The 13631-nt window shown below is 33.9% G+C and overlaps 1 protein-coding gene across 5 annotated transcripts in view; it reads left to right on the top strand.

The window, feature by feature from the left end:
* Window positions 1-13631, top strand: part of MAP4K3 (mitogen-activated protein kinase kinase kinase kinase 3) — a 251566-nt gene that overhangs the window by 165071 nt on the left and 72864 nt on the right. For 3 of the 5 annotated variants that reach the window (XM_058278440.2, XM_071208784.1, XM_058278441.2), the window contains 3 exons: window positions 2667-2725; window positions 4022-4084; window positions 12287-12345. In XM_058278440.2, the coding sequence (XP_058134423.1) occupies window positions 2667-2725; window positions 4022-4084; window positions 12287-12345 (181 nt within the window). The remainder of the gene's footprint in view (window positions 1-2666; window positions 2726-4021; window positions 4085-12286; window positions 12346-13631) is intronic. The other 2 variants (XM_058278442.2, XM_058278443.2) reach the window with 1 other exon arrangement.

Below are 13631 nucleotides of genomic sequence, written 5' to 3'. Positions count from 1 at the left end.
TTTGAAAACCATTTAAGCCGTTTGCATTCAGCTACTCTGTTTTCAGTTGGGTATGTTTTGCATCACCCTGTTTATTCTCCTGTGGCTTCTGTCTTCTGTCATTTATTTTGTGTTCTGGTGAATGGTCTTAACCTATAAAAGCTAACAAAAGTGATCTAGGCAACAGTAGTGGACCTGCTGGTGCAAAAAAATGAGACTTTATTGCTGCATGTTAAAATGCATATTTCAGGTTGTAAGTTAAAATCAGATTTAGGGTGTATCAAGATGCCTTTAAGGAAATGATTGAGAAAACATACTGCAGATACTCTCAGCGAAGAGCATTTTACACAATTCTGTCCTGAATTGGTTGTATTCACTAGTGTATGTACTTACTTCACTGTGGCTCTTCTTGTATGCCAACAGGATCAGTTTTGACCCATATTGACTAATGACAGGTCAATAAGTAATAAACTAGAGCTGTCTCAAAGAAGCTAAGAGGGCGTTTTCTTCCAGATACTAAAATGTGAATTGTGTGGTGGGTAGCTTTTGAGATACCTTCAAAAAAATGGTGGAGAAAACAGAGTTAAGAACCATTAGATAATTACAGATAGCTAGGAGTTTTGTTGTTGTTTTCATTTTTTTTTGAGGTACTGGGACCAGGATTGACGCAGGACCTTTTATGTGGGAAGCCGTTTGGCTCCCCTGAGTTGGTTTTTTTTGCTTGTTTGCTTGTTTTGGTTTTTGTTTTTAAGGAGGCGCCAGACACCGAACCCAGGCTCTCCCTTGTGGGAAGCAGGCACTAAACCACTTGACCTATATCCCTTCCCTAGGAGTATTTCTTTTGATACTAGTAAGAGAATCATAAACAGCCCTGCAGCTGTGATTAATAATGAACAACCAATAGTAACTGGGAGATTCAGTAGCAAAAACTTGTCATAACTTTACAGAATTTGAAGAGAGCAGAGGACTGATACCAGCATGAGCATGGGGAATGAATCTCCAGAGGGACTTTGCTATGAGAACTCCCCTTTCTGGGAATACATTCCCTGTCCACAGAGTACAGGAATATTTAGTACCTATTACATTTACTTAGACTCTGTCCTTGTTATGAAATTTAGTAAAACAGCATCTCTACACTCCTGCACTCAGTTATTTATCCAATCAAGTGTTCTCATGTGACAGTAACACAGTGCTTATAGGTGGACAAGATCATCCTCCTGTTACTTAATTACAGATTTAATTTTGCTAGTGTAGATGAGAGCTATTCAATAGGCCTCTGTTAAGGTGATATGTATGTTAGTTGTAATACCTTACTACAATTATTTTATAATCTTTGATGTATTATATGTGAACAGGTATGATGAACCCATTCTTGAGGAGCCTCCTTATTTTTAAGGGCCAAATTTGATATCTGATTCATAACAGCTATAATGCATAAACACTTTCATACATGTAAGTGGAGATCTTTATAGGGCTGTATTGCTCAACTGTTTTTTACTTGAAATTTCTCTTGCTAAATATTCAAATCTGGTGGTCTTTAATGATATTAAAATTTCAAAATATGCATACTAAGTTATAAAATGATTACGCTTTGAAGCCTCTTCCCCACCTTTGTTCAAAATTGCTGTTTTGGTCAAAGCTCTTTACTAGTTGAACTATAATGTGTTTGTGTCTGTTTTCTTTTTAATGATTTATGTTTGTACCTCTTGTTTTATCTCAGTGACCTTGAATGCTTGACCCAGGTTATTAAAAAGAACAATAATGAGATACAGAAATTAAAGGAAAAGGTAGTGAAACATTATATATATTAGAATAGCAAGGGAAAAGGTGATGGTAGTACAGTTAACTTATATCTACTCTAACTAGTCTATACTTTAGTCACAGTAATTTATTACTTATTTATTGCTGTGAAATAAATTACCCAAAAACTTAGTGGCTTAAAACATTTATTATCTTTCATAGATACGAGGGCCAGAAACCAGAACATCTTAGCATGATGGTGCTGGCTCAGGGTCTCTCATGAGGTTACAGTCAAGATGTCAGCTGGAGTTGCAGTCATCTAAAGCCCTGACTGGGCTGGAGGACATGCTTCCTGGCTCACTCACATGGCTTTTGGCAGAAGCCTTCAGTTCCTTGCCACGTGGCCTCTCCTTAGGGCTACTCACAACTTTGTTTCCTCAAGAGTAAGGGACTCAAGAGCAAGAGCCCAAAATGGAAGCCATATCTTCATCACTTCTGCCATATTCTTTTGGTCACACAGACCAACCCGGTTATGATGTGAAAGGTAACTGCATAAGGTTATAAATACCAGGAGGCAGGAATCACAGAGGACCACCTTGCAGGCTGGCCCCAAGGTGTTCTGTTAACTTCCTCTGCCCACCTAAGCTCCAAATTAGGACTGTCTCTATTTTATGCTGGGTCATAATGATGTAGCAAGTTAGATCCTGACTATAGCATACATATAATTTTGCTAATCATCTTTTTTTACTTTGAAAGGGCATAGAATTAAAGGTTAAGTTTATAAGATTTTAAACTAAGATTCTGGAGCTTTTTAAAAGTCTTTGGATTGTGATCAAGTGTATGGTTGATGGTAAAATTAAATTTGCTTTGCCATGGAGTAACATTTTAAATTATTACCATCATTAAGAATATAGAAACATATCCTGACTACTTTTTTCTTTTTGTAGTTGGCCAAGTAAAATTTGATCCACCCTTAAGGAAGGAAACAGAGCCCCATCATGAACTTGTAAGTTGTGTAGTCTTAGAACTTAACATTGAAAATAAATGTTTTAATTGTTTTTGTGATATATGGGTCTTGACTAAAAAAGCTAGTTATTAGTATTTTCAAAAAGCATTTGGGGGAGCAAAAGAGTAAATAATTCTAAAATTGAGGCTAAATAAATCTGTGTTGCTAAGATTGAATATTGGCAAAATTATTTTAGGGGAAAATTAATGGTTTTACCATTCTCTGGTTAAATTTTTTCATGCTGGTCCTTTGATTTTTTTTGCTTGTTTGTTTTGTTTTTCATTTTTGTGGGGCTTCTTGTGTGTATTTATTTATTAGGATAAATACCAAAGTTTTCAACTAGCATCATGTACCAATACTAGCACATCTTCTCACTAAATGTATGGGCAGTCTTTTGTATAGTATAAGCCAGTTTTCCAAGCTTAGAGAGGGTTAAAATCTGTTTAGAGTGCTAAAACTAAGGAGAGATTAAGCATATATACTAGATCAAATTTATTGTTCATTTAAAGTTTGCTGACTGTGAATATTCACTTTTCATGATTCTTTTGTTGTTGTTTCATATACTCCTCTCAAGATATATGATAATATATTAGATAAAGTTTCAGAAGCAAAGTGCTTTCCAAATATTTTAGATGTTACTATTCTATGGAAGAGTAAGAAATGAGACTTAAACAAAAACAAACAAACAAAATTAATCCTAATAAAATTACTTTGTTAGAACTCTAGATATATGTGTTTCATTTTGCTTTTCTATTTAATAAGAAGAACTATTAATAAATGCTAAGGGTTGAAGTGGGAACTTTCTTACTAAATTTAATGTTTATTTTAACCCATTCCACTAATTTAAAATTAAGGCAGTCAAAAGGAGTCTTTAGCTTGTATCTCATAGTTATTCTACTTTAGACTACCAACCTGGAGGAAAGGAATGACAAAAAAAAATTCTGAAAATGATCATATTATATACTACCAAAGACTGGCATTTATGTAGAAGGGTGGAAGGTCAGAAGAAAAAGTAAGCACGATGTTTATAATGCTAATTGTGTTTTGTTAAGGCAGTTTGATCTCAAGTTGGCATTGCTTGTATGGAAATCTGTACTAATTTAGTTACTGTATTATAGAGCAAAGTTGTTACAATGTTGCTTTTTTAGAAGCTGATTAACATGACACTTTGCAATTGCCTTAATAAAATTATGTTAGCAGGACTTACTCCGCTTGTGAAAGTTTCCCTTTGTGAATTTGTGGCTTTTAGTCTAAGTGTAAATAACCTGGGTTTCTTGATCTCTGTCTGCTGAACAGCCCGACAGTGATGGTTTTTTGGACAATTCAGAAGAAATATACTACACTGCAAGATCTAATCTGGTATTTCTCATCTTCTGATATTCTTTGTCAGCATTGTTTTAGTCTTGTTTTTTTTGTTTTGTTTTGTTTTGTTTTGTTTTTTAAGACCAAACCCAGTTTTAATGAGTTGTTTTAAGCATTGTTTTAGAAGTTGCTATCATTTAGCAAGCTTCCATTTATTAAGGATTGTAGTAATTTTTTCCATAACAACTTGAAAAATATTCACAAATATGTTAAAATGTTGTAGTGATAAAAATGTTTTCCTTTTTATGAGAAATATTAATATTTCATTTTCTTAAACATGAGGTTTTTTAAAATTACATTTCCTTATTAAAATGTCCATTTTTAATAATATACCTTATTTTAATGAACTGGAAACTGATTTTTTAAACTAATTTACCCTTGGGGGAGTGGGTGTAGCTCAGTGATTGAGTGCCTGCTTCCTATGTATGAAGTCCCATGTTCAATCCCTGATATCTCCTAAAAAAATAAATACATAAGTAAAAATAATTTATCCTTGGGTTAACAGTAAAATCAATCTCAGAAGAAATGATAATTTTACAGCATTGTGTCATATCCAGTTTTCTCAGGCCAAAATTGGACCATAAAGCATCCATGGAATTATGTATACTAAGATTCTCATAACATTAGATAAGGAAAAATGGAAAATTAACTCTGTAAATATTAAGTAAATAGTACTTTCTACCCCCCCCCCCCTTTTTTTTTTTTTGGCCAGAGCCCCAAGTTTCAGAGCCCTTTGTTTCTGTCTTTTAAGTGTAACTTCCCTTCTCATTTCTTCCCTGCTGTTGTAACATATCTCTTTCAATTCTGGTTGCCTTAAACGATTTTTTGTATAAATAGTTCAATCTGCCTAACATTTGTAGGCTATAAAAGAGACTTAAGATATTTCTTTCTTTATGGAAGTTGCAGTGTTGTTGAACAAAAAATACACATGTAAACTCTTAGTCAAGCAACAGAATATACAGTGGATTGCTAAAATTGTGTCAGGCGTCCACTGTTCCTGAGAAGATGCTAATGTAATAGATACTGTCAGGTGTCCACTGTTCCTGAGAAGAAGCTAATGTAATGGATACTATAGAGAACAGACAGGAAGAGCATGTGAGCTAATGTGGCTTCTCTGGCTTCTGAAAGGGACCAAGACTGATTTCAGTATTGGGTAGAAACAATTGTATATTCTTCAGGAAGACAGTGGCGATACACCTCCTGCATTTCATGGGAATTAATGGGGGAACAGACATTGGCACAGACAAGTTATGAGAAATGTCAGGTAGTCAAAATTATGGAATTAGCTTAGAAGATAGATTTAAGAGGAAATGGTAAATGAAGCCATGAAAGTGCATGTGTTCCCTGTAGTTAGGTGTGAAGAAAAAAAGAGGACAGAAAATTGATTACCACATTGGTGCTGTGATATAACATTGGAGGTGAGGAAGAAACAATTGAGAGAGGGGCTCAATGGTTGAGTGCCGGCTTCCCACACATGAGGTCCCAGGTTCAATCCCCGGTACCTCCTAAAAACAAAACAAACACGAAAAAAGGCAACTCTAATTTGGGAGCATTTGTAGCTCAGTGGTTGGGCACCTGCTTCCCATGTGCAAGGTCCTGGGTTCAACCCCTGGTACATCCAAAAAAAGAAAGGAACAGTTGAAAAGGTCAGAGGAGAATCAGTAGATGCATGTCACAAAGGAAAGATACATCATCTGGCCTAGAGAGGCCAGAAAGTATGAGGATTAAGAACAATCCTTATTGTTCCTTTATTGGAACAAGATGGGATATCTGAGGAAAGCACAGTCATTGATTTCTGGAATGAAATTTTCTTCAGAATTAGATATATGTAGGCTAGAAGGACAATTAGTGAAATAAGTTGTAGAAATAAAAGATCACAGATTCAAAAGTTAAATGGACTCGGTTATTTCTTATTAATAGTCTGCATGCCAGAAAGTCAACAACAACAACAAAACCCAGAAGCATACTACTTTGGAGTTAAATATTCTTTTCTGTAGCCTTCTGGAACTAGCCTAGTAACTTCAGCAAGTTATCATGGCAGTTTTCCTAAAACTGCTTTTTTCTACCCCCATGATCAGGAGTTTATTATGAGTCAGGGGAGCAGTTGACATGAGGACTGGCATATAACAGAGCAAGACTTTGAATACAGAGGTGTCTTGTGACACAGTGGAGTTGTAGGAAGAATAATTAATTTGTAGATAGCTCTAGCAAAAGAGGGATAAATGAAGTCTTTGTCAAAATCTACCATTTATAAAATAAACCTTAAAAAACTCACTTCTAATGACAATAACACAGAGTTTTTTATATACAAGGTATTATTCTAAGCACTTTACATATGTTAACTGATTTTACAATTATGGGGAATTAAGCTCCAAAGAAACTGAAATTGGTCTAAGGTCAGTTAGCTTGTAGCAGGAAAGAGGAGCAAAAGAGCAGCAGAACTGGAATTTGACCCAAGCATCCTGGCTCACAGAGTTCACACCTAAACCACTGTATTTGTCACCTCTACCCAACATCATCACTGTTTTTTTTTTCTCTGGGTTCCCTCTCTCTTTCTTTTTTTAATCAACATGCATGTTTCAATAGTAGTTTCATTCCCCCAGTTTTATCAGTCTTAAAATTTTGACACTATGAACAAGATTTCAACTCTTACAAATGCTTGTTGCTGGCCACTAGAAAATTGATGAACCCAAAATATTTAGCTTTCATTTTAGTAGGTATTTGGCACTTGACAGCCCTAAGTCTTTTGGAATGCAGATATTTACGCCGTTAAAACCCTGCTGCTTTAGAATTTCAGGTCATAAGTGATAGGTGGTCAAGTGCTAAATATTTGTTACTACAATTGAGTCATTTTTATTTTAATCATTAAAAGTATAGGCATTCACAATATACGAAGCCAGAAGAACAGAGCTTGATTTGTAGGATTAGCTGTCAATAAGAAAGGTCTTTAAATTTTGAAAGAGTAAATTTGATGTCACACAAACTTACCAGAATGTGATCATTAAATAGTAAGTTTCACCAGTAACCATCAAAACTGACTTATATATTCTGAGAAATACTCTCTTTAGATTAAAAGATTTTATCACACATCTTTCTGAGCTGATGCTGTCTTTAGTTTTGTTATATACTGGGGTTTTCTTGTTTTTTTTGCCTCGTTTTACTGGGTGTTTTGGCCCATTTTACCAATGACAACTATTTGGTTTTGTTGTATATTGGGGTTTTTTTTTTGTTGTATTTTGCCTTGTTTTACTGGATATTTTGGCCCATTATACCAATGACAACTATATTGAAAGTTAATTATATATAAAAAACTATAATAATAATGGAGGTACGTAAAACAGACATTTCTCTGAAGAAGCTTATTATATACCTGAAAAATTAGAATAAAAATTTTAGTTATAATTAAAAACAAAAATAATTGTCAAAAAGATAAACCCGAAAAATAAAATAAAATAAAAAAAGAATGAAAAGGAAAAAAAAAAGATAAACCTGATGTAGGTTACCCCTGAATGTCAAAATTGAATAAAGTCATGGGAGCAGATGTGGCTCAAGTGGCTGAGTGGCTACTTCTTCCATACAAGGACCCAGATTCTATCCCCAGTACCTCCTAAAAACAACAAACAAAAAACCCAATACAGGAAGCCGATGTAGCTCACTGGTTGAATGCCAGTTTCCTGGGTTCAATCTCTGGCCTGGTACCTCAAAAAATTGAATAAAATCACTTAAATTTATTCTGGAAAAGAAACAGTAAATGCTAGTAAATGTTTTATTTAAATCTGCTAAACTATTACTTATAAAATTTATGTTTTAGGTCACTTTTCTTACCTAATGAAGACAGTAATTTCAAGGGAAAACTCATTTCAGAATTAATTGATGAAAGGACATTTTACAGAATTTCAAGCTAGCCTGCTGAAATTAATATTCAAGCTTGCAATACAAAAGCCACGTTATTCAGTTTCTTTTTTTATATAATAATATATATTTTATTTATTTTTAAAATACACATAGATCACCCAAAATGTTGCATTAAAAATATAGGAGGTTTCCATATACCCCACTCCCCATACCCCCATTTTTCCCACATCAGCAACTTCTTTGATTAGTGTGGCACATTATTCAGTTTCAAGTACCTTAAGTCTTTTGCTTTTATTTAGGCAAATTACCACTTGATCAGCTAATGTTCTAACCCCACTTGCTTCACTGATGTTTTAAATACAAAATCTTCTTTGAATTATCCTGAATTTATTCCCGCCTTACTTCTGTAAATCATCTACTACATTAACCAGTATCTCAACTTACTAATAACCTTATTCATCCCATAATTTTGTTTTCTGTTGAGAAAAAAAATCTCCTTTTCTTGCTGTTCTTTTTCTTGTTAAAATAATTTTTTCTTTTGTGTATTTGTATCCACCAGTATCTATTTTCTTGACTTCTGCTGTTTTTCTCTTGAAGTGTAGACTTTGTGATTTCCCAAGGGGATTTTAAATCATGCATTTTCCTTTTAATTATTCCACTTTATATGCTATGTTCTTTTTCACTTGTTTCTCACACCATGATTTCTTAAAGACTCCATTCTAGGTTTAGAAATACTCCCCCACCTATTAGTATGAACCACTTGATGTTGGGACTCTAACCCAAAAGCTTTTTTCCCCCCAGAAAGTTATTTTGGGCTTGGATAACCATCTTGATCTTTTGTTTGAGCCTTTAGATTGATCTGTCAGGCCATTGCATGTTTTCAGTCCACGTTGTCACTTCTTTGACTTTACTGTGTAATTAAATGTTGTCATTAATAAGTTGATGCCTGATTAATGCTTCTGGTTGCCTTTTTTCCTTCTCCTTTATTATTTGTTTATTTATTTAGCCTATGTTGGCACACTCAAATGTATTCTTATTTAGCTTATAAGGGACAGCCACATGAATATGATACCACCATCCAGGGTTATTTAGACTGCCATTTCTGAGCACAATTTTGATAGTATTTTTCTAACGTAGAATAGCTTCCAAATCTTTTTTCAAAATATTTTACATCAGTCTTTCTTAGACTGTCCTAAAGATACATAAGTGATAACTATTAACTTGTCCTGGTTTCATTTTTCTTCCTCTTTATTTGCATTTCCTTGACTGATTTATTTTCTGAATTTTTGCCATGTAATAGGGTTTGTAAATTGTTGCGTTAAATGAAATTAGATACTTTTTAGAAGGATTTAGTGTAATTTCTTAAATGTAAATTATGATGTGCTTATTAGCACATTGTTTTGTTCCATGGTTGCTCAAACATAATTTGATTTAGGGAGAAGAAACTTTTGATAAAGAATGAACCCCTTTCAATTTTAGCATTCCTGGTAAGACTGGGCACATACCCTGTTTTCTCACCAGACTTTGATGTATCTACAACTTCTCCCCAACCCAGATGTTATTCTTTAAATAAGCCTGTGCTCAATTTTCTTTTAAAAACTAGTTATTTTAGCTACATCTCTTACCTTCCTAAAATACACCACTGATCTCAAGTAGATTTTCTTTTTGAATCATTTTTATCCACCTGCTAATTGTCAATGATCAGATGAACTGGCTGTTCTTATGACACATCTGTGTTTATTTAATAGAAGCCATGGCCATGTTGCACAATTGGGTGCCTTTGAAAGCCATCATTTGGATTAAGGGTTTAAGATTATATTAGCTAAAGAAGTCACTGATTTAGTAGAGGGTCCAATCATCTGTAGCTGAAGGAAACAAACAGATTTAGTTGTGTATCCATAAGGATTAGTACTTCTCTTTTCTGAATACCAAAGTTTAAAGGTTCCTTTATAAAAGTCATGACCATTTAAAGTGTGCAGTATAATAATAGTTGTGTGGCCATCTTGTGATAACAGTGATTTTATCCTATTAAGATAGATGATTATAAATTAAGTAGAACAGGTATCCTTCATTAGCATTTCATGTATGCCAGTGTGATATCAAATAATCTTTTTTGTGATGTATTATTTTTTCTATTATTATGCATGAAAGAATACTGATATTGAAGAAGACAAAATCTGAGCCTTGTCTAAATGAATAGTTTTATTTTTGTTTTCATCAGTTATTTTTTTTAAGAAATCAGTTTTGTTTTGTTTTGTTTTTTAAAGATTTATTTATTTATTTAATTTCCCCCCCTCCCCTGGTTGTCTGTTCTTGGTGTCTGTTTGCTGCGTCTTGTTTCTTTGTCCGCTTCTGTTGTCGTCAGCGGCACGGGAAGTGTGGGCGGCGCCATTCCTGGGCAGGCTGCACTTTCTTTTCACGCTGGGCGGCTTTCCTCACGGGCGCACTCCTTGCACATGGGGCTCCCCCACGCGGGGGACACCCTTGCGTGGCACGGCACTCCTTGCGCGCATTAGCGCTGCGCATGGCCAGCTCCACACGGGTCAAGGAGGCCCGGGGTTTGAACCGCGGACCTCCCATATGGTAGACGGACGCCCTAACCACTGGGCCAAAGTCCGAAAGAAATCAGTTTTATTGGTACATATTAATAGACGATCTAACTCATGCAAAGTATGCAAACAGTGGTTTTATCACATAGTTGTGCATTTTTTGACATGTCTTAGAGCAATTAAATAAATAAACTTATATATTGCTTAGAATCCTTTTATTCCTAGGCCAAGTATTTTTTGTGATTTAGTATTATATTCATGCATCTTAATAAGGCTAATGTGTTATCTTTTGATAGGAAAATAAATAAGTAGCATTGAACAGACATTTATTTAGGGCTTATTTTGTGTGTGCCAAGTCTTATGGACTGCAGGGAAGTCAGATGGATTTGAAAATGTCCCTTTCTTAGAGGAGCTCACAGCATGGCCACTATTTTTACAGACTTGCAAATAGATTAATTAAAATGCAGTATAGCAGAGCTGGTGTAGTTCAGTGGTTGAGAACCTGCTTTCCACGTTCCAGTGCTAGAGGAGACCTGTGTATTTATATGTTGTGGAGACTTGGCAGAGGTTGCAACTATCTGCCTGGAACTGTCTTAAAAGACTTCTCTAACGGGTGATTTCTGCATTAAGTCCTGATCTCTTACATCTGACAATACCTTTTAAAAAGAGAAAAAAATATATTAAAGTGCAATATATACTAATGAAAATAAAATTCATTTAAAGTGCTAAATATTCCCCTTTATAGTTAAAACAGTGTTTGAAATGTGGCATAAAAAGGGAATTAACAGCAACTTAGTATTTTCCATACTTGGTAGATAGCACATTTTCTCTTTAGAGCAGAAGTTTTTAACTTTTTTCATTCTACAGATCCCTTTGCCAATCAGGTGAAAGAAAACCATAAACCCCTTACTAAGTCGGCACTATATTGTATATTATTTAATATATCACACCCGCACCAACATGACCCCACAAGGGTAATGTTCTTGAATTTCAACTCAAGTTCACGGACCCCTGGTTAAGAACCCCTGCTCTTGAGGGTGTTACAGTTAAACACATATATTGTTTATCTCTTTAAATTTCAATTCTTTACACTCTACAACAACCTGGCAGCATTCAGTGGAAATGTTTAAATAGTTGAGCAACTGCCTTAATAATATTCATTTGAACTTTTCCTAACTACTCATCTTAAAAATTCGTAAAAATCCTTCTGTACAACTTGTAATCTTGATCAAGTTCACATATAATTTATTTTAAAATAGCACCCTATTTTATCTCTTTAAGAAATTAATATTACCTGTACAAAACTGCAGTAAAAATACATGAAGGTGTGCATGTTTGTAAATCTACAGATCCATACACACATGCATAATTTATTTTGAGTCCCATATACAAAGTTAAACTAAGATTTTTGTTGTTTGTTCTCTTTTTAATCATTTTGCTCCATTACACCTTGAGAATAACTTACATGAGCTATTTTCCTTCTAAAGATTGTGATTTCAGAAAACTGATTTTAAAAACTGAAAATAGCAGTAACCGTAAATGAAACTTGCATGAATGTAATTATGTGAACATATTCCCAGAAGAATACTGAATTAAATAATAAAAATACTTAAATCAGGACAACAGACTTCTAAAATATTTTATTGTTGAAGTCCTGTCATGCCTTTTTAAAAATATATAGCAATACAGATTTATTTAGGGTCTGGTGTTTGTCTTTTAAAAATAATTATATATAAAAGCATCCTGATACATTTTATACTACTATTTTACTTAATGTTTTATTTTGTGCTATTAGGATCTACAACTAGAATATGGACAAGGACACCAAGGTAGTTACTTTTTAGGTGGAAACAAGTAAGTAAAGTTCTTTTAAAAGTAAATATAAATTCAAGAATAATTAAGTTGCCTTTAATATTATAATATTCAAGGTGGTAAATTGTTTTAGCTGGTAGATATATTTTGTAATATGCTTTCAGTTTTTTTGCATTACTGCATTGCTTAATCATTTAGTTAATTGTCACAGCCGGGAGGAACAACCTAAATTTTTTATATCTAGCTAATTTGCCGGCCTTATGTTAGAGAAAACCAGGTAAACTCCATCTGAAGATAAATAGATATTTCAGTAATATATTGCTTTTATTTGTAAAGTTGACCTGCTTTTTCCTCAAAAAACATTCTTTGGTGCATGCCTTGCATGTGTTGGCTACTATAGCTGGAAATTGCCGCCACACTATTTAGAAGTCCCAATGTTTTAGCTTTGAAAGAGTCTTTTAAAAAATGGGTAATAGTTAAAATATGTGTCTATAAAGTCTTAAAGGTTAATTTATGCAAGAAATTGAACAATTTTTCATTGCCTACTGTATACCAGGCACTATCTAGGTGGTAGGAGCACAATGGTAAAAAAGAAAAAAAAACTGTGTTTAAGTTCTAACTGCTGAAACAAGTTTTTCACAGGCCAAAGTTAGTAAGATATAGGGGACAGGACTATACTTTTTCCCTGAACTCACACTTCCTGAGTTCATGGATAAATTATCATTATCTATAAAAACTAATTTAAAAGGGAATATTATTTAACTTGTCAAAATCACCAAAACTGCCAAAGATCAAATTCTCCCAGCAATGTAGATATTATTTTAATAGAGCAAGTTAAATTTTCAAAATATTTCGTTTACGTTAGAGAGTTGAGACATATGTCTCCACATTTCAAGTTAAACCTTTGGGAAATGCTGAGTAAAGACAAAGAGCTTAGTTGTAGGAATAAAAATGCAAATTCAAGTCTCTATAGCCCCCTCTCTTTATAAAGCTAAATGTTTAATTTTTTTACTAAAATATACTCTTTTTACACAACAAAAAGTAGTAAAGGCTTTGACTAACAAGCTAGAGAAATGCACCAGTTTCGATTTAAGCTGAACCTCAGTTAGATACGTATGAGGATTTTATTATTAACCTTATTTATGTTTTCTAAACTGGAAAATAAGTATAAAATTTCCTTGGTGGGAAAATGAAGTTTTATCTAAATAGTGCCTTTTTGGTTTGTCCTAATTAGTTAATGGGTAGGAAAGTTTGTCTCCTAGTAGATTATCAAATAAAAATTCCAAAGTGTTTTGCATGACATCTTGTCTAAATATGAGGCCACTAGC

The sequence above is a fragment of the Dasypus novemcinctus genome, chromosome 17 (genome assembly GCF_030445035.2).
Source record: "Dasypus novemcinctus isolate mDasNov1 chromosome 17, mDasNov1.1.hap2, whole genome shotgun sequence".
In the NCBI taxonomy this organism is placed as follows: Eukaryota; Metazoa; Chordata; class Mammalia; order Cingulata; family Dasypodidae; genus Dasypus; species Dasypus novemcinctus.
This window is presented reverse-complemented; position numbering and strand designations above follow the sequence as displayed.